The following is a 21,729-nucleotide window of genomic DNA, read 5'->3' as shown; positions in this document are numbered from 1 at the left end:
GATTGTTAGAGAAAGGCATCATTAGGTGAATAGAAGGTATAATTGCTATTTTACGAAATTTTCCTTTGATCTTACGTACTGACTGATAATTTCCTTACTTAGCATAGTATAGTGATATGAAAAATTATCGCTAGAAACTAAGGGGGCACGTGGCGTTGGCAATGAAATTGATAACATCCGCATAGGTAAAATAGCGCCGTACCCGCTCAAGCGAGAAAATCAATCTTGTTGAGATGATCAACGATAATCTACAATCTAAAAGTTCAAATTCTGAAAAAAATATATGAGAAGATAGTTCTTTAAAAAATATTTTCAGAATATCAAATTAAAAAACTGGGGCTACTGTTCCTGCTATAACATGAAATAGAAAATATTCCTATAGATTCCTTTATGAATTATACAATTTCTGAGTTACCTCCTCTTACATTTGTCTTAGTACCCCAAGTTGAATAATTGAAATCAAACAAACATATTAGTTATTATAAGATAAAGATATACCACATAAATTTGTTCATTACTGAATCATTATTGAAGGCCGTACAGTGACCTATATTTGTAAAGTTCTCTGTCATTTGGTCTCTGGTGTAGAGTTGTCTCATTGGCAATCGTACCACATCTTCTTATTTGTACATTAGTGGATTGCATTCCTGCATTTAAATTTGTTGACTTGATTGAAAATCTAAAGGTATTGTGTTCTGCTATTTGACAAGCCAAGATGGCAGAAGACAACATTCTGTACTTAGTAAACCAGTCTGTTTTTTTCAGGGTAAAACATTGCACAAAATATTTGAAAAACTGATATATGTATATATAAAAGATGTAAGAATTATGTCAATGAGACAGCAACCCAACTTCAAATAATGAGACTTTTTCTTCTTTCAGGACGAGATGCAGTAGGACATATCATTTCACCTTCTGAGACGGCCCCTCAAGAATCAGATCCAGCTGTTGCCATAGTGACAGTAATGATTGTTTTGTTTCTGTTGATAGTATTGTTTGTAGGAGTCTACATGTACAGAAGAATGAGCAGGTTAAAAAAAGAAAATGAAATCCTGAATTCTGTTCACTTCTCTAATTCACAATCTGGTAAGTAATACTTTAATTCTGAGCTTGTCAGTTTTACTGTGTCTGACTTCATTTGACACGCGCACATCACATGCTCATTGAAAGAGAAAGATTGGGATTGCCTACAAATCACTACAGAAGCAAAAACCACCACTGTATAGGGTATTCTGGAAAAAATCTCCACCTCAACAGTTGAATTTGGAATATTTGAATTGCTCAGCAAGTCCTACAAAAAAAAATTTAAACTGCTAGGTCTGCTCACAAAAAGATAAGTAGTTACTTTAAGCTCTTAGGAAAAAAAGGTTATTAACCAAACATGCTTACATTCACATTTTAATATTTGGAGGATAGTAGTCTCATTGACAATATTACCACATCTCCTTATTTTTATATAAGGGCTATTCCAGAAAAAAAATGTATGGGGGTTGGGGGGTTGGAAGGCAGTTTGTTTCAGCACTTGCCACCCAGACAATTGTAATTGAGAATCATAGTGCATTAAAGTGTGAAAAGTAGCTCTAATACCCATCATCCATGTATTATTAATATACAGTGCCTTCCAACCCCCCCCCCCCCCCCCCTTACATTTTTTTCTGGAATAGCCCTTAATTAAATAAATACAAGGTTTACTGTGAATTCATTTATTTTTCGTGGATACCTATTTTTGTGGATTAAGGAAAACTTGCATTTTGGTGAATATTTAATTTAGTGGTTTTGCTGAAGTCTGCATACAAACCTATTGTTACTCATTGAACATTTAATTACATGGTTCACCTGTACCCATGAAATCCACGAAAATTTAGTAATTAGTAAGCATGGAATAATGTCAAATGGTTCAAAATATTTGAAGAAATAAAACAAAACATCTGTTATACAATTTTTAAGGATGTGAATTTAAACATGGATGCAATTTGGGTACTCCTCATTACAGAATCATTTGGAGGTCGGTTCAAACTCATTTTTCTATGATTCAATATGGATTCAAAATTAAATTGGAGTAACTATATAGTAAATAAGGATACAGCTACAAAATAAACACAGAATGAAAACTTGTGTCTGGATCATTAAAAAAACGTAGGTGAAAAAACTGTCAAAGTAGGTGCAATTTGGGTACCCTCACGTTAGCCTCAGTAGATATGACATACTTATATAATGTTTTTTTCTTGCAGAAATATCAGGAATAAATAATCCAAACTTCACAACATCATCATCAACAGACGGTTGCCATAACAACTGTACAGATAGACCTCCCTCCTGTACATCTGTAGCTGAAGGTGTTGACGATCGGTATACCACCATTAAAAATATCAATGCTGATTTTGGAAACCCAAACCTTGCCAATGGTATGTTGAGTAAAGTGGTATATTTTCACCATTTTAAATGAAAAACAGTTTGCAAGCTTCAATTTTTCCGTTTCTATTCCTTTCTTGTGACTTTCAGTAACGATAGAATTTAGGTGCAGGAAAATTTCACATTTTGTATTCAAAGCAAAATTAGCGAAAAATTAAACCTGTCATTAAAATTTGTCATTTTCCAGACTTTTTTTTCAGAACTTGATTTAAGTATGAGGTACAAGACTAGAAAGAAAGGTTGCTAAAAATTATACAAGAAGAAAAAAAATATATAAGAGCAGAAATATTAAAAGGGAATACCTGTCTGATTTTGAAATTTTTTAGGTTAATTTTCATCAAAATGTTAGAAATACAGTCATTCGTTTTTTTCATACAAAAAAAATTAATTAGAGAACGACCATTTTACTTCAGGGGGCAGATTTTCCCCATACCTTGTAATGTTAAATTTTGAAAAAAAAATGTTTCTGACTTAGACAAATTACAATAACCCAACCCTTGAGTTTAAATGGTTGCTCTCTTAAAAGACAATAAAACAACTAAATGGGAATTTCTATTTGATTGTAAACAGAGAATTATGGATTTTTCCTGATTGGAAAAGGCTGTCATATCCTTTAATCTTTGTTAATTGTAACTATATCTATATCAACCCCTGGATTTTGAAGGCTGTTATAGTCTTTAATCTTTGTTAATTGTAACTATATCTATATCAACCCCTGGATTTTGAAGGCTGTTATATCCTTTAATCTTTGTTAATTGTAACTATATCTATATCAACCCCTGGATTTTGAAGGCTGTTATATTCTTTAATCTTTGTTGGTTGTAACTATATCTATATCAACCCCTGGATAAGGCTGTTCTATCCTTTAATCTTTGTTAATTGTAACTATATCTATATCAACCCCTGGATTTTGAAGGCTGTTATATCCTTTAATCTTTGTTAATTGTAATTATATCTATATCAACCCCTGGATTTTGAAGGCTGTTATATCCTTTAATCTTTGTTGGTTGTAACTATATCTATATCAACCCCTGGATTTTGAAGGCTGTTATATCCTTTAATCTTTTTTGGTTGTAACTGTATCTATATCAACCCCTGGATAAGGCTGTTATATCCTTTAATCTTTGTTAATTGTAACTATATCTATATCAACCCCTGGATTTTGAAGGCTGTTATATCCTTTAATCTTTGTTGGTTGTAACTATATCTATATCAACCCCTGGATTTTGAAGGCTGTTATATTCTTTAATCTTTGTTACTTGTAACTATATCCATATTAACCCCTGGATTTTGAAGGCTGTTATATCCTTTAATATTTGTTAATTGTAACTATATCTATATCAACCCCTGGATTTTGAAGGCTGTTATATCCTTTAATCTTTATTAATTGTAACTATATCCATATTAACCCCTGGATTTTGAAGGCTGTTATATCCTTACATCTTTGTTGGTTGTAACTATATCTATATCAACCCCTGGATTTTGAAGGCTGTTATATTCTTTAATCTTTGTTGGTTGTAACTATATCTATATCAACCCCTGGATTTTGAAGGCTGTTATATCCTTTAATCTTTGTTGGTTGTAACTATATCTATATCAACCCCTGGATTTTGAAGGCTGTTATATCCTTTAATCTTTATTAATTGTAACTATATCCATATTAACCCCTGGATTTTGAAGGCTGTTATATCCTTTAATCTTTGTTAATTGTAACTATATCTATATCAACCCCTGGATTTTGAAGGCTGTTATATCCTTTAATCTTTGTTAATTGTAACTATATCTATATCAACCCCTGGATTTTGAAGGCTGTTATATCCTTTAATCTTTGTTAATTGTAACTATATCCATATTAACCCCTGGATTTTGAAGGCTGTTATATCCTTTAATCTTTGTTAATTGTAACTATATCTATATCAACCCCTGGATTTTGAAGGCTGTTATATCCTTTAATCTTTGTTAATTGTAACTATATCCATATCAACCCCTGGATTTTGAAGGCTGTTATATTCTTTACTCTTTGTTGATTGTAACTATATCTATATCAACCCCTGGATTTTGAAGGCTGTTATATCCTTTAATCTTTGTTGGTTGTAATTATATCCATATCTGCTAATAATAAGTAAATATATGATTTTTGTTTATGATTAACAGTTGCCGTGGTTGCAGAAGATAATGGTTATGAAGAATTTGTTCCCAGTAAAAAGGATTTTCTGTTTAAAGAGAATTTGAACGTAAACTTGAACAATTTGAGTCCAGATAAATCAGCTACCGGACATGATTATGACAATGTCTCTGTTGGTATGGACTTTATTTTGAATATACATCTACTCGGTACTGAATATAAAAATAAGAAGTTGTTATTTTATATTTATATGATTGATTGATTGATTGTTAGTTGCTTAACGCTCAGTGGCAAATATTTTATGCATATTCAGGACGAGAACAAATTAACAATTTCATGCAATGCAACCTTATCATTAAAAATTAAATTAATCTATACTTAGATCTATACCATTACAAACTACAGCATAATAACACATCAGCATAACAATATATCTGAATGCACAAAAGAAATGAACAGACAAAAATCTATAACTAGGGTAAAAATGTCAAAACCGAAAAAATAAAGGATTACAAAAATTATAGATAGGATAAACTATGATATAAAATCGTCATTATTCAAATGAATATCAATACATGTGTTGACCTGTTTCGGGTTAAAATGTTCTCTATGCAAAGTCTGTTATTGTTTGAAAATTGGGTTGATATAAGAACCCACAAAACAGACCTTCATTTATCTTTTATTTCATATTTGAAAGTTTAAAAATCAATCAAAGTCTTGTACATATACCAGTATACATACACTAAATTATTACATAGTGTCAATTTCAGTGTGACGTAGCTCATATGTTGACAATCTGTATTGTTTTTTCTCCAGATTCTATAGATTCCATAGAAGAGGAAAAGAAGAGAAACAATATAAAGTGATATATTAATCAGGTGTGTATACAAAATACAGGATTGCAAATAACCACGTGAATTTAAGTATTGTAAACGTGTCATAGTGGATATTTTCTTCTATTACAATGGTTGCAATGAATGACATTGATTTCCCAGTGAAATAAAAACCGACAATTTCACATGTGAAATAAACGTGGTTATTTCACTCCTCTGACGTCATACAACAATAGGCATTGTCATGACATCGGTAACAACAAAGTGTGAAGGCTTAGAACAAGATATAGTTCCTTACATTTTCTACTTTCATTTTAGAAAAAAAGCCATTTGCCAATGTAATAAAAAAAATAACTAATCAAAGAATTCAAATATCTAAAAATATTCAACTCGTGAACGAACAACACTGATAATTAACTTATGAGCTATGCGCATTCGTGAATTAATGTGCTGTTTGGTTACTTGTTGAATATTTTTCTCTATTTGAATTCTTCGATTAGTTATTTTATAATTATTTCGCAATCACAAAAATATCCTCAAGTGACTGGTTTGTAGAAGTAATGATACTGATGTGAAATGTGAACCTATTATTGATAGGCACTATGACAGTATATCATAGGGGAGACAAATCTTATTGAGGAAGTTCTGAGATAGAGGCCATTTCAAAGTGCTGGTTGAAAAAGTACCAAGTTATTTTTTTCTAGACATATAACTGGTTTTGAGTGACCTGCATTTTCAAAACCTTTTCTTATTTAAACTTCTTAAGTTTTGATAATATATAAGGAATAAAAATCTAATAGATGAAAAGTTGTCATTAATGAATTGACTCAAATGCAGTTTTACTGGCGACTTTACAACACAAAATAAAAAAGCCAGCATATTCAAGCTACCAGTTGGATGACAACTAACTTAAACAATAAGTAAATAATTTTAGATTTTCCATGTTTAATCAAAAATATCATATAGCAATTTATTGTATTTTTTTTAGATTTGTTTCTCGATGGGTACCAGACCAGTATAAGTGCTATATAAACCAGTCTTCCATATGGATGTGCTGTCTCATTGTAAATCGTTATATGCATTAACAGTGATATTTTCATTTTTCAACTTGCTAATGTGCTATTTTATGTATGATTATAATAGCTGAGAAATGTTGTTAAGATTGTTATGAAGGATTTTTTTGTTTTAAATGTTTTATAAATCTTTCCTAGACATGTGCAAATGCCTACTTATTTAAAAATGGTTAAATGAAGGTTTTTTGAAGTGCGACAACACTATCACTTTGAAATCCACTGAAGTGTGACATCAATATCAATTTAGAAACCACTGAAGTGTGACATCAATATCACTCTGAAGACCACTGAAGTGTGACATCAATATCACTCTGAAGACCACTGAAGTGTGACATCAATATCACTTTAAAAATCACTGAAGTGTGACATCAATATCACTTTAGAAATCACTGAAGTGTGACATCAATATTAATTTAGAAATCACTGAAGTGTGATATCAATATCAATTTGAAATCCACTGCAGTGTGACATCAATATCAATTTGGAAACCACTGAAGTGTGAAATCAATATCACTTTAGAAATCACCGAAGTGTGACATCAATATCACTTTGAAATCCACTGAAGTGTGACATCAATGTCAATTTGGAAACCACTGAAGTGTGACATCAATATCACTCTGAAGACCACTGAAGTGAGACATCAAAAATGCTTTGTATATCACCAAAGTGTGACTTTTATATCACTTTGAAAACCACTGAAGTGTGAAATCAATGTCCCTTTATATAAGAGTATAATAAGAGTTATTGCTAAGAAAGGTGATATTCTAGAAAATGACAATTTATATTTTATAATGAGTTAATGAATGAGTTTATTGTTCGTTACCTTTAACAAGTATTATTTAGATAACTTTGACCTCATTAAAAAGAAAGATTATATTCTGACGTCCCATGCAGCATTCTGTCTCGCTTAGTAAATAAAAAATGATTATAGTCCATTTTACTATTACATCTTAGACCATCTTATATTTGATGACATTTTTCGTTATGGAACATTTCGCGAAAAGATGTTATATCTTCTTTGGCCCCTAAACTAGGTGAAATCATAGGTATTCTTCAGGCGTCAAACGTGAACACCGGGCATTTTCTGGCCTCTTGGCCGCTTCAGAATGTAATAAAATGTGTTAAAAAGAAGATTTCTAGGTGCAACATGTGAGTTGTTTTGCTTATTATTGTAGAAATTACATGTCAATACATTCCGGAATTCAAAATGTCGGCTTCCTTAGTTACAGACAAGGAGATAGAGAATTTTACGCTTACTGTCATCCAATCAGAACCATTAATACAAAATAATTGCATAAGAATTAACTATTACATCTTAGACCATCTTATATTTGATGAACATTAGAATTAACTATTACATCTTAGACAATTTTATATTTGATGAAATTTTTTGTCATGCTTAACCTTTACAGCAATTTATTTTTCCATATCTCTTTTTATTGCATTTGTACAATCATTATTGCTTATTCTGACGTGTTACAAAAATGTAAAATATTATTTTTGTTTTTTTATATACTGTTCCATCATTTTGTGTGTTGTATATTATTGAGGGTCCAGATGGTGTTTAAAGACTAGAGAATAATGACCAAAAAAAAAAAAAAAAAAAAAAAATAATGGGGGGCAAAAGTATAAAGAATAATTTGAAAATAAAAGGATTAGATAATTAAATACTGATCACAGGAATGAAAGATGTTCAGAATAAGGAAATCACCTTATTTTTTTACACAATAAGCAATATTGTTAAATTTAAAGAAAAATGGCTTAAAAATCTGAATAAAGAAATTAAGTACCCCTCCATCCAGTCCCTTATTATTGCATTGCAAATAATTAAAGATTATCGTTGGTCATCTCAACGAGATTGATTTTCTCGAATGAGCCAGTTTTTGGTCCTTTTTGGACCATTTTTAAGAAAGATGATACATTAGTATATATTCATTCAGATAAAATTTTCTTATACTCTGCCAAAATGTAGATTTTACCATCCTTTTTTTTCAAGAAAAATACAGAGCATGGGTCACCCTGCTATTTTTCAAGCTACATGTCATGCAAAATTGATTAAATTTTGCATACATTATGCATGAAATTTTTTTTTTTTGTGAATACAAAGAAATCTATGAGATAGAAATTTGAAATAAAACAGAATTTTTACTATAAGGGTTAACTCCCCCTAAATGGCTAAGTTAGAAAATTAATTTGAACAGAAACAAGTTTTCAATATTTGTTAAAACAGTTAAAATACTGCAATTAATCAATTATTTGTCCTTATTTAAATTAACAGTCTTTCACATAAATTGCTGATCTGTCTCAAAATTTGCAAATTTAGGCAAGGAACTAGACTGATTATGTGCTACTATTTTACAATCCAAGATGGAGGTATACAATTAATCTACCTTAAATAATAGATGCTTGCTATTTATACAGTGTGGGATAGTCCAGATTGTATGGAAGGAAATGTATCGGTACTGCATAAAATAGTTCCGTCAGTTTTATTTGTGTGTTGTCGTCCAGTATTATGTGATATTTCTCTTGTAAAAACATATTGATATGCAATATTTATTTGAAAATAAAGTTGAGTAAAAAATGTCATTAATCTGTCTTTCTTATTCATGTTATTGTTATGATATATTTTTAGTAGATGTGCATTTAGAACTGATGTTATTAACAGGCTTTATATGACATTCATTGAACAATCAGTTATATCCAGTTCAAAGGTATTGCTTACATCTTCATTTGAACAAGGAAAATATGACCTAACCAGTCTTTGCTCTTTATTGCTGCAGGCATAAAAGCATCAAATTCCAATGTTAAGGATGTTCGCTACTCTGTTTCAAAATAACAAGCTTTTTAAAAGACTGTTCTAAAATGATACTATATAAATAAACGAATTAAAAAAGAAGAAAAAAATAAGGTGTCCATGTGCATGTTTTCGAGATATAAGCCATCGAAAAGTTTGGCGGGAAATAATTCTCTCTAGATTTTTCATACTTTTAACATTGGCTGCTTTTCTGTTTCAAAAACTATGAAAAATAACAAGGATTTTATAAGATTTTCTAGTATAAGAATACAACAAAAAACAAAAACTGAACATAAACCAATGAACCATGAATACAGGGTCAAGTTTAGGTGGAAACTACCAGACTGACATGTACAGCTTACAATCATTTAATACACCAAATATAGTTGAACTATTGCCAATAGTATAAGAATACAACCAAAAACTATAACTTAACATTGACCATAATGAACCATGCATACAGGGTCAAGTTCAGTTGAAAAAGAGAGGCGAAAGGCTGACATGTACAATCATTCAATACACCAAATAGTTGAACTATTGCCAAGAGTTTAAGAATACAACAAAAAAAAACAACTGAACATTAACCAATGAACCATGAATACAGGGTCAAGTTCAGGTGAACCTGCCAGACTGACATGTACACCTTACAATCATTCAATACACCAAATATAGTAGAACTATTGCCAATAGTATAAGAATACAACCAAAAACAATAACTTAACATTGACCATAATGAACCATGAATACAGGGTCAAGTTCAGTTGAAAAAGAGGGGCGAAAGGCTTCACTTATCCATGAAATGAACTTGAAGTTAACCGAATCCTGTCTTACAGACATGTAGACACAGTGGCGGATCCAGAACTTTTTATAAGGGGGTCCTGTCCAGTCATGCTTCAGTGAATCCCTATATAATCAACCAAATTTTTCCAACAAAAGGAGGGGTGGGGCCTGGATTCGCCTATGAGACATGTAGTCAGGAACCTGATATTCAGTGGTTGTCATTTGTTGGTGTTTCTCGTTTCTCTTTTTTTTTTATATAGATTAGACTGTTGGTTTTCCTGTTTGAATGGTTTAACACTATTTGCAAGGAACCCACATTCCAAATAGTTATCATATAACTTATAATAAGTTAGAAATTCACATGACAAAAAACATAAGCATATTTTAGCAGTGCATGATATCTAAACATTTAGCCTTAATCCGGTTATTAAAGTCCTGTAACTTTTGAACAACAAACCAAAAAGTTTTCAAAATCAAAATGGGGGTTTCTTCCAATGATTCAGATACTAGAACCCAATACAAGTCTCATGTTATATTAAAGCAAGACAGGAGTTATCTACCTTTTTTTTAATTTTAAAATCAGTTGGTTGAGTGGACAGATGGACAACGGTATACCATATGTCCTCTGGTGATTGTCGATGTATAAAAATGCGTAAGGGTTCCTCGGAACCCAGTGTCTCGCCTACTTTTGCTGTTAGTCGCAGGCTCAACAAAAATAGTGGAAAAAATATTAAAAATTTTCCTCTAGAGACTATCTTTTGATTGTAAGAAGTTCTGTTCAAGTTTAGTAAAAATCCAAGAAGGTTTATGAATCTAATAAATGTTTTAAAAACTTTAACTGCAGACTGTACATAATGTTAAATGGAATAAAACTAAGTCCATTTATAAGTAATATATGGAAAAACAGGGAATAAATTTTTACAAAATTTCCTTCTAGATACTAGCTTTTGATCATAAACAAGCATCTGTCCAAGTGTGTTACACATCCAGGATAGTTTAAGAAAGTTATTAAAATTTGAAAAACTTTAACCACAGAGTGAATGTTATGTTAACTGGCAGAAAATTAAGGTCATATATGAGTAAAATACGGATAAACAGGATTTTTTTTTTACAAAATTTTCTTCTGGATACTATCTTATGATCATAAACAAGCTTCTGTCCAAGTTTGGTACAAATCTAGGATACTTTAAGAAAGTAATTAAAATTTGAAAGAATTTAACCACAGTGTGAATGTAATGTTAACTGGCAGAAAAACTAAGTCCATTTATGAGTAAAATACGGATAAACAGGATTTTTTTTTTACAAAATTCTCTTCTGGATACTATCTTATGATCATAAACAAGCTTCTGTCCAAGTTTGGTTGAAATGCAGATAGTTTAAGAAAGTTATTAAAATTTCAAAAACTTTTACCACAGAGTGAATATTTGTGGACGCAGCCGCCGACGCCACCGCCGACAGAATGTAGGATCGATATGTCTTGCTTTTGTGACAATTATATATATTATATTAGTACTTATTGGAACCCACATTCCAAATAGTTATCATATTAATTATAATAAGTTAGAAATTCACATGATAAAAATCATAAGCATATTTTAGTAGTGCATGATATTTAAACGTTTAGCCTTAATTCTGGTAATTAAACAACAAGCCAAAAAGTTTTCAAAATCAAAATGGGGGTTTCTCCCAATGATTCAAATAATAAAACCCAAATACTAGTCTCATGTTATGTTAAAGCAAGACAGGAGTTATCTACTTTTTTTCAATTTTAAAATCAGTTGGTTGAATGGACAGATGAACAACGGTATACCATATGTCCTGTTGATGGTGGATGTATTAAAATTACTTGGTTGAGTGGACAGATGGACAACGGTATACCATATGTCCTAGCTGTTGATTGTGGATGTATAGAAATTACTTGGATAAACATTAAAAAGTAGATTCACTTTATATTGGTACTAATTGGAATTCATAATACTTGTCAACCAAGTCATTTAATAATTAAAATAAAGGTAGATAACTCCTGCTTGACATTAATCTGGATAGAAATTGATTTGGAATATATCAGTTGATCATTATAGATACAGATAAGTTGTTATAGTCAAGACCCATAGGTGGCCTTTGGCTGTTTTCTGCTCTTTGGTCGGGTTGTTGTCTCTTTGACAAATTCCCCATTTCCATTTTCAATTTTAAGCAAATACCAATTTTAAATTCTTTGGTTTGATGCAGCTAGGGATCATATCCACATCATTAAGAACCCAAACCAATATAAATAAGAAGATGTGGTATGAGTGCCAATGAGAGAAATCTCTATCCAAGTCATGATATATAAAAAGTTAACAATTATTGGTCAAAGTATGGCTTTCAACATGGAGCAAAACAGCAAGATATAAAGGGCCCCAAAATGACTAGTGTAAATCCATTCAAACTGGAAAACCAACGGTCTAATATATATAAAAAACAAATATGAGAAACAATTGTGAACCACATCAACAAACGACACCAAATGAACATCAAGCATGAGTTCACAAAAAAAGTGGATTCATCATAACAAACTTGCATAAATGCCCTGTAAAGTGTATAACTGGCCTACATAGTTTGGGAATACATTTACAGGGTGGCATTATGTTACTGTGGATTCATTATTATTCGTTGGATACCAATTTTTGTGGATTTCGTGGTTATATGTTAACCATGAAATTAAAAGTTCAACGAATGTCAAATTTACTATAGGCTTGTATGCAGACATTGTCAAAAACCACGAAATTAAATATCCACGAACATGTAAGTTTTCCTTAATCCACGAAAATTGGTACCCACGAAAATAAATGAATCCACAGTATCCCATTTTTTCATTCTTTTGTGTTGTTTTGTTGCTGTCTCACAAACCATTTTCTTTTCTGTACAATAGAATACAACCCTGTAATTTTTCAGATAATAAAAATTGATAAAATAAATCATAACTTCAACATTTTTAATAAAGCCTATGTATATAACAAATCAATAGAAGAATTAATTCAAATAAAATAAATACAATATACAATTAACAGGTAACACTATATACATTGTGGAATGTAGTCATTTATCACCATAACAACAGTATGGACAGATCAGCCATTTTATTTTCTTTCAAAATATAAGAAAACTATTATTTTTACTTCTAACTACACGAACTAAAAATAACAGCTACTTCAAGTAACCATGAAACTAACTTGCTATAATACAATTAGCAAATAATTAAAATAGATATGGGAAGGTAGGAATGGATTTTCAAAATAGCCCTACAATCAACATAGTTTCTTTTTTTTAATTTTGGATACATCATATGAACAGTCATAAATGTCCCAGGACCCAGGTCCAAAAATAAGACTTCCCTGCCTATCATTCCACATTCAATTTAATGGAATAACCCTAAAAATTATATACAATTAAAGAGGTAGAACTAAGTCAGTCAGGGTTCAACTTATACAACTATATTTTACTTACTGTGAATTCTTACGGTACTTACTTTTATAAGAAGCCTTACTTAAGGTTGTGCTACATATGGGTAATCGATGAATAATATTTACATATGCATGGAGAAAATTGAAAAGGAAATGAACAATGTACTGTAAATTTAGAAATTATTGCGAGGTTTTTATTAATGCGAATAATGCGACTGGGTGACTATCGCAATAATAAGAACTCGCATTTTGATGTCTGTTACATATATCTGTATGCAGATTTTCATGATATGGCAATAATTAATCTCGCATTTTTGTCCATTCTTGAAAAATCGCAATAATTAATCTCGCATTTTTGTCCATTCTTGAAAAATCGCAATAATTAATCTCCCATTTTTGTCCATTCTTGAAAAATCGCAATAATAAATGCACGCAATAATTTCTGAATTTACAGTATCGTTTTTCTACTTCTGACTGATCGTTTATGATATTTAGACACAAACTTCTGACAAAGTTCTACAATTTCCACGTTTTCTATATGTACAGTACACTCTATTGCCCCACAGCCCAAGCTTAGTCCCATAAAGACTGTCAGAAATCAGGGCAACCTTAGTATAAAAAGTACAGTACACTCTATTGCCCCACAGCCCAAGCTTAGTCCCATAAAGACTGTCAGAAGTCAGGGCAATCTTAGTATAAAAAGTACAGTACACTCTATTGCCCCACAGCCCAAGCTTAGTCCCATAAAGACTGTCAGAAGTCAGGGCAATCTTAGTATAAAAAGTACAGTACACTCTGTTGCCCCACAGCCCAAGCTTAGTCCCATAAAGACTGTCAGAAGTCAGGGCAACCTTAGTATAAAAAGTACAGTACACTCTATTGACCCACAGCCCAAGCTTAGTCCCATAAAGACTGTCAGAAGTCAGGGCAATCTTAGTATAAAAAGGAATGAAGTCAAGAGAAAATTACCAAATATATAACTTTATTACTTAGAAATAAAAAAAAAAACTCTAAAATAAGTTTACTGGTACAAGTAAATTTATAAAATGTTCTTGTGTAAGTCTCATCTTTTTCCATTAAATTTATTTTTCCATTGATGTAACTATCAAATTTTTCTTTTTCATTAAAGGGGACACAACCATTAAAAATTGCAGTTGTAATTAAAAGAATTATCTCCCCTTACCAAAGTCTATCACCCTTCATTTATGATTAAACGAATTATCTCCCCTTACCAAAGTCTATGACCCTTCATTCATGATTTGAAAAATTATCTCCCCTTACCAAAGTCTATCACCCTTCATTTATGATTTAAAACATTATCTCCCCTTACCAAAGTCTATCCCCTTCATTTATGATCTAAAAAATTATCTCCCCTTACCAAATTAAAGTATATGCCCTTTAACATGTTATAATATTTTTAGCCATGGTGAGTCCAAACGTATAAAGATGATATTTATTATTGCAATATAGTTCATTATTTTAGTCTTCATGACCTAACAGACATTAAATCCAGATTACTTTTAAAAGTTTGCTATAAACATGATATTTGTGTTCAGTTTTTCCAAACATTTAAATTTGATCTTACCAATTTTGAAAATATTGAGTCTAGATATATTTTCGTGAGTCCTGGACTAATGGACTCGCCTTAGTGAGAACCCTGCTTCATCATCAAAAAATTATCTCCCCTTCAACATGTTATAATATAACATATTTAAAATGGAATGTGAAGTCATTATCACCATAAATATCATTCTCATTAATAAAAACAGTATTTCCATGGATGACAATTATTTAATATATACATTTTTACAATAAATTATAGTATTTTATAATTTGCAAGCATACATCAATGATTTTATAAATACAAATCAAGTACATTGTATATGAGATAGTCAATTTAGTTAGTCATTGTCAAATCACAGGTTGATGCCAGTAAATATTAATATGCAATATTGTTATGAAAAGGATATCCATTTAATGAAATTCTGAGAAAAAAAAATCATCAAATGCTAATAAATATAATTTTTTTTTACAAATTAGTTAAATTATAAAACATATTTAATTGAAAAGAAAGTTACAAATAAATAAATACATATAAATATATATATATAATGGAATATGGAATGTAAATGTATAGTCTAGACTCCAAAAATAGTATTTAATTTAGGCATAAAGGGATAATGCACTCATTTGTTTATGTTCATACAAAGAAAAACATTCTGTCAACTAAAAAGAAAGTCGTTAATAAAATTATACATGTACACCAATTTTGAATATCCTCAGTTTTAGAAACACTAGAACACACCCGCGAAATTGTGGGTATTTAGAGCCTGGTTGAAAGTATGTAAACTGTTGTAGGATGAATTTTTGTAAAAGATTTTATGACTGGAGAATTTCTGGAAAGGTACCAAAAGTCATAGGTACATTGGGACAGGACAATTTTTTTCAGCCCTCCCCTTTTTTTCTAAAGTTGGCTATTTTTTGTTTTCTGTTAATTTTAATTATTTTTTGTATACTATGAACATACATATACTATAAATAAAGTGTATTTGCTATTTACTATCAATTCCTAGTTTACTATCCACGTTGGTCACTGATATATTAATTACTGATTAATTTTAAAATATAGAGTCTCTTAGTTTATATAACATATCAGTGACCGCCGTGGATAGTAACTGTAAATGATAGTAAATAGCAAATACACTTTATTTATAGTATATGTATGATCATAGTATACAGAAAAACATCAAAATAATTGTCCTGTCCCCAACTGTAAATAATAGTAAATAGCAAATACACTTTATTTATAGTATATGTATGATCATAGTATACAGAAAAACGTGAAAATAAATGTCCTGTCCCCAAGTTCTTAATATGAAAATTATGTGTTATTTTAACAGTCCTAAATGGAAGTCCCGTCTATGATTTAAAAATCTGTCTGATGACGGAAACAATATCCGGACGCCTTTATTTTCGTTTCCTCCCAAAATAACCCAAACTGAACAATCATCAGCAAGGATGTCAAATGTGACTCTGCATGGTACCTATAGGACACAGAGGCATAATGATTAGTTTATTGTGGAAGGAAAAGAAGCAACACACAAAATGAGGTCTTCTCATTTAATAGTATAGATTTCAAACATGTTAACCCAATAATGGGGCATCTGAGATCATCCTTACAAGACTACATATATCACAGTTTACAGCTTAAAATAAAATGTGGACACAGAGTTATGTCTTGCCTTTATGTATCTTGATAGTAAAATGCAAATGTTGGAGTTAGAAGGGCAAACCGAACAACATTTAACTATAAACATCACAGTTTGCAGCTTATATTAAAAAAACATCAATTTTCATAATTGTATACAATGTAAAGATTAATTTCAACATAATTTAGAAATTTGAAAATTAACTATATACATCACAGTTTGCAACTTATATAAAAAACAACAACATCAATTTATATAATTGTATACAATGTAAAGATTAATTTTCAACATAATCTAGAAATTTGAAATTTAACTATATACATCACAGTTTACAGCTAACATCAATTTAAATAATTGTATACAATTTAAAGATTAATTTCAACATAATCTAGAAATTTGAACAAATATTTTTTAAAATAGATAAAAAAATATAATTTGTCCCCCTTTTTTCATTTTTTACTAATTCATCTAATTTTATGCTCCATTTTTGTATTTCTTCAAATTGATCGTTTTTTTCGTTTCGGTTTAGGTATAGCATCTTCGTCATCCTCTTTAATTTGTCTCTTCTTTCTATGTGACCTAATTGTACTTAATTCTTCAGGACAAGAATCACTTTCTATATAATGTTCTTTTTCTTCCTTTTTTCTCATCTACTGTTTTTGTCTTCTTTATTGTTTTTTTCTTTTTTCTTGACTCTTTATTTTCTTTCAATTTATTTTTCTCTTCTTTCCTTTCATGTGTTTCTTTGTGTCTTTTGATCTGGTCACTCCGCCTAAACTCCTTCCCACAAATTTCACATTCATAAATCCTCCCAGTTCCGTGTTGGAATTTAACATGTCTCTTTAGATAATACTCTAAACTAAACTGTAAACCACATTCCTGGCATGTGTATGTTTTATCTTTGGTGTGTGTTTTCCTGTGGACATGGAGTACACAAGAATGAGCCCCAGTGTGTATGACCATGTGATTTTGAAGGGAACGTTGATTAACAAACATTTTATGACAAACATCGCATTCTTCTCCTCCATCACCCGTATGTATATTTTCATGATAATTTAAATAACTTTCCGTTACAAATTTTTTCCCACAGACCTGACACTCAAAATCCTTGGCACTTTCATCATGACTTTTAGCATGTGTTTTTATATAATTTTTTCGATAATATTTTTTACATATATCACACTCAACCAGTTCCGATTTTTGTTTCTTTCTTGTCGTTGATCCATTACTTTTGTCGAGCGGAGAGAGATTGTGTTTTGCATTGATATGAACCTTAAGGTATCTGTTCTGTGTATACACCTTATGACAGAAATGACATTGGAATGTCCCCGGGGCATGCGATCTTTCATGCACTTTTACCGATTTCTCTGTTTTATAACTTTGACCACAAATCTTACAAGAGAAAGGCCTGTCCTTATTGTGGGACTGAATGTGATTTTTTAAATGATCTTTTCTGATGAATCCTTTACCACAAATATCACAGCTGTAGTTTGTCTCACCATTGTGTTTCTGTAGATGGATATCCAGCTTATATTTCTGCATAAATGTTACGCCACAGATGTGACAGACATGCGGACGGTCACCTAAAATTAGAAAATACACCTATATATGTATGCCTGAAAGATGTGACAGACATGTGGACGTTCACCTAAAGTTAGATTGATTGATTGATTGTTGGTTGCTTAACGTCCAGTGGCAAATATTTCATGCATATTCAGGACGAGAACAAGTTCACAATAAATACAATAGGTAGGTTCTGTAATAGATTAAGGGATTAAGGTCGGAGAAATTTAGACTGCCACGGGAAATGAGGGTATATTGGATAGGGACAGAAATTTAGCCTTGCAACAGGTCACATACGGACCCCTCAAAGAGTTGTTGCAAGGGTTCTTAACATGCAAAGAGCGTGGCACTCTCTTTACACGAGGCATCGGATTTAACGTCCCCATTCTGACCGGACGTGGCTGCAAATTTGTACATCCCGCACAGCCAAACGGACGCCCCACTTTAGCACGGGTTTTACTGCCGGTCGGAGGAAGACCAATGGTGACCATACTTCTATTCCCCAGTCACCCTTGGGGGACCTAAAGTTAGAAAATACAAATATATATGTATGTCTGTGTACACAGATGTGACAAACATGTGGACGGGCACCTTAAATTAGAAAATACACACATATATATATATATATATGAGGGTCGTAATGGACCTTCATGACGAATAACGGTAAAAATTCTTGCCAAATGACGAACACGCTAATTTTTGGTGCATGACGATAAAATGTACACTTTCTTACCCCCAAACTCAAACCCAGCTTTCCTCTTGTGATATGGAACCTTGTAGTACAATTTCATAAAGATCCATACACTTACACACAAGTTATTGTCCAGAAACTAGAAAAATGCTTGTTTTTTCCCCCTTTTAAGCCCCTAATTCCTAAAATTTTGAGGCAATTACCCCCAAAATCAATCCCAGTCTTCGCTTTGTAGTATGGTACCTTGCAGTACAATTTCAGAGAGATCCATAGACTTGAACACAAGTAATTGTCTGGAAACTAGAAAAATGCAATTTTTGGCCCCTTTTTGGCCCTATTCCTAAACGTTTTGGGCAATTACCCCCAAACTCAATTCCAGCTTTCCCTTTGTGATATGGAACCTTGTAGTTCAATTTCAGAAAGCTCCATACACTTACACACAAGTTATTATCATGAAACTAGAAAAATGCTTGTTTTTTGCCCCTAATTCCTACAATTTTGAGGCAATTACCTCCAACATCAATCCCAACCTTTTTGTGGTATTGGACCTTATGGTAAAATTTCATGAAGATCCATTCACTTAAACTAAAGTTAGAGTGCAAAAACCAATGTGTCTTCGGACGACGACGACGACGCCAACGTCATACCAATATACGACCAAAACATTTTTAATTTTTGCGGTCGTATAAAAATAGACTGGTCTTGACGAATCACGCTCAATTTTTTCTAAAAGTAACGGTAACGATAATTATTTGAGACCTCTGACGAATCACGATAAGGATATTTTGACAAATCACGGTAATATTTTAACCAATTTGATGCTAACGGTAGCCAAAAATCACTGTTTGACGTCTGACGGTAAAGGGCATTACTACCATCATATATGTATGTATGCCTGTACATGTGTACACAGATGTGAGAGACATGTGGAGGTTCACCTAAAATTGAAAATACTCATATATAAATGTATGCACCCATTGGTGGCCTTCGGCTGTTGTCTGCTCTATGGTCGGGTTGTTGTCTCTTTGACACATTCCCCATTTCCATTCTCAATTTTATTGTGTGCATAGATGTAACAGGTTGTATGAACTCATCTTGATCTCTTCTCCTTTAATGCTAACTTAGGGATTACTACTTTCTTTTATAGCTGTAATTCTATGATTATTAATCGTAAAACTTGGAATTTGACTAAAATTTATAAATTGTACAGGTTGCATTTATTGCTTTTAAAACCTGACGTCTGTTTTCAATACATCATTACATTTAACTAATGATTGAAAATACATGAGCTGCGTCTGATATAAATCGACCTTATGCAAATGAATGTCAATACATCTGTTAACTTATTTCAGGTAAAAAAAATTCTATGCAAAGTCTATAACTGTTTAAAAATTGAGTTGATATAAGAACCCTACAAAACCGACACAAATTCATCCTTTGTTTCGTATTTGAATGTTTTAAAATCAATCAAAGTCTTACACATGTACATGTATACGTGCACTTGCATAAGGTCAATTTCTATCCGACGAGGCTCACATTATAAATTGATCAGTTTAAACATTTCCATGTGTCTAAGATGGTCCTTAATACAGGTCTATTAATACAGATCTAGAATAACAGGTTAATACAGGTCTATTAATACAGATCTAAATAACAGGTTAATACAAGTCTATTAATACAGATCTAGAATAACAGGTTAATACAAGTCTATTACTACAGATCTAGAATAACAGGTTAATACACGTCTATTAATACAGATCTGAAATAACAGGTTAATACAAGTCTATTAATACAGATCTGAAATAACAGGTAAATACAAGTCTATTAATACAGATCTAGAATAACAGGTTAATACAAGTCTATTAATACAGATCTAGAATAACAGGTTAATACAAGTCTATTACTACAGATCTAAAATAACAGGTTAATACAAGTCTATTAATACAGATCTAAAATAACAGGTTACTGTGGATTCATTTATTTTCGTGGGTACCAATTTTTGTGGATTGAGGAAAACTTGCATTTTCGTGGATATTTAATTTCGTGGTTTTGCAAAAGTCTGCATACATTCCTATAGAAAATTAGTTAATTCGTTGAACGTTTAAATTCGTGGTTCCCCTGTGACCATGAAATACACGAACATTGCACTACAAACCAGTAAAAGTCTGAAATGGCCTATATTTGTACTCGTCTGTACTGATTTTTACTCGACCAGTCTGAATTGGTCTGAAATTTACTTGATAATACTCGACTGTAGTCTGAACCATACGTAACAGTCTGAACTTGTACTCGACCAGTACTTAACCATTTTATTTTCGTCTGAACCATGCTCGACCTAGTCTGAACCATACTCGACCTAGTCTGAACCATACTCGACCTAGTCTGAACCATACTCGACCTAGTCTGAACCATACTCGACTAAGTCTTCACCAACCTAGACCTAATTTTTGTATCTATCTATTGTATTTCATCAATTTAGGAACTGTTTTTGACAGCTATTTCCCCTGGCTAGAAATTTGAACAACAATTTGAAATTTAAAATGTATTCAATATGGCATATTGAAACCAAAATTTCACAATAAACATAATATAAATTCAACACCATATTTATCAACACTTACATATATATATCACCTTTAAAATAAAATTAAAACAAACTGATCAAATAATCTCAAAACTGAATTGTGACTAATATTTTCAATGTTATTCAAATTTTTTTTAATGTTTCAGATATATTTTATGGTTACTGGACAATTTTCACCATTTACTTAAGCCTTGTATAGATTTATGGTGTCAGTTGAGTTTA

The 21,729-nt window shown here is 31.5% G+C and overlaps 2 protein-coding genes across 3 annotated transcripts in view; one reads left to right on the top strand and one right to left on the bottom strand.

Annotated features, from left to right (window-relative positions):
* Positions 1-21,729, bottom strand: part of LOC127731750 (alpha-(1,3)-fucosyltransferase 7-like) — a 637,348-nt gene that overhangs the window by 49,934 nt on the left and 565,685 nt on the right. The window lies entirely within an intron of this gene.
* LOC127731759 (uncharacterized) lies at positions 887-6,424 on the top strand. The gene is made up of 5 exons (XM_052240607.1): positions 887-1,086; positions 2,232-2,405; positions 4,567-4,713; positions 5,354-5,415; positions 6,359-6,424. Exons 1-4 carry the CDS (start codon positions 966-968, stop codon positions 5,401-5,403), a joined length of 492 nt encoding a protein of 163 aa, XP_052096567.1. The 5' UTR covers positions 887-965; the 3' UTR covers positions 5,404-5,415; positions 6,359-6,424.

Source organism: Mytilus californianus, unplaced genomic scaffold, assembly GCF_021869535.1.
Source record: "Mytilus californianus isolate M0D057914Y unplaced genomic scaffold, xbMytCali1.0.p SCAF_20, whole genome shotgun sequence".
Classification (NCBI taxonomy): domain Eukaryota; kingdom Metazoa; phylum Mollusca; class Bivalvia; order Mytilida; family Mytilidae; genus Mytilus; species Mytilus californianus.
The sequence above is the reverse complement of the archived record's forward strand: the minus strand, read 5'-3'. Positions and strand labels throughout refer to the sequence as shown.

Excerpts from the sequence above, each read along its gene's own strand:
- LOC127731759 (XM_052240607.1), top strand. The coding sequence starts at position 966 with ATGATTGTTTTGTTTCTGTTGATAGTATTGTTTGTAGGAGTCTACATG. Across the intron at positions 1,087-2,231 it reads CTTCTCTAATTCACAATCTG|AAATATCAGGAATAAATAAT; the intron begins GTAAGTAATACT and ends TTTTTCTTGCAG. Across the intron at positions 4,714-5,353 it reads TTATGACAATGTCTCTGTTG|ATTCTATAGATTCCATAGAA; the intron begins GTATGGACTTTA and ends TTTTTTCTCCAG.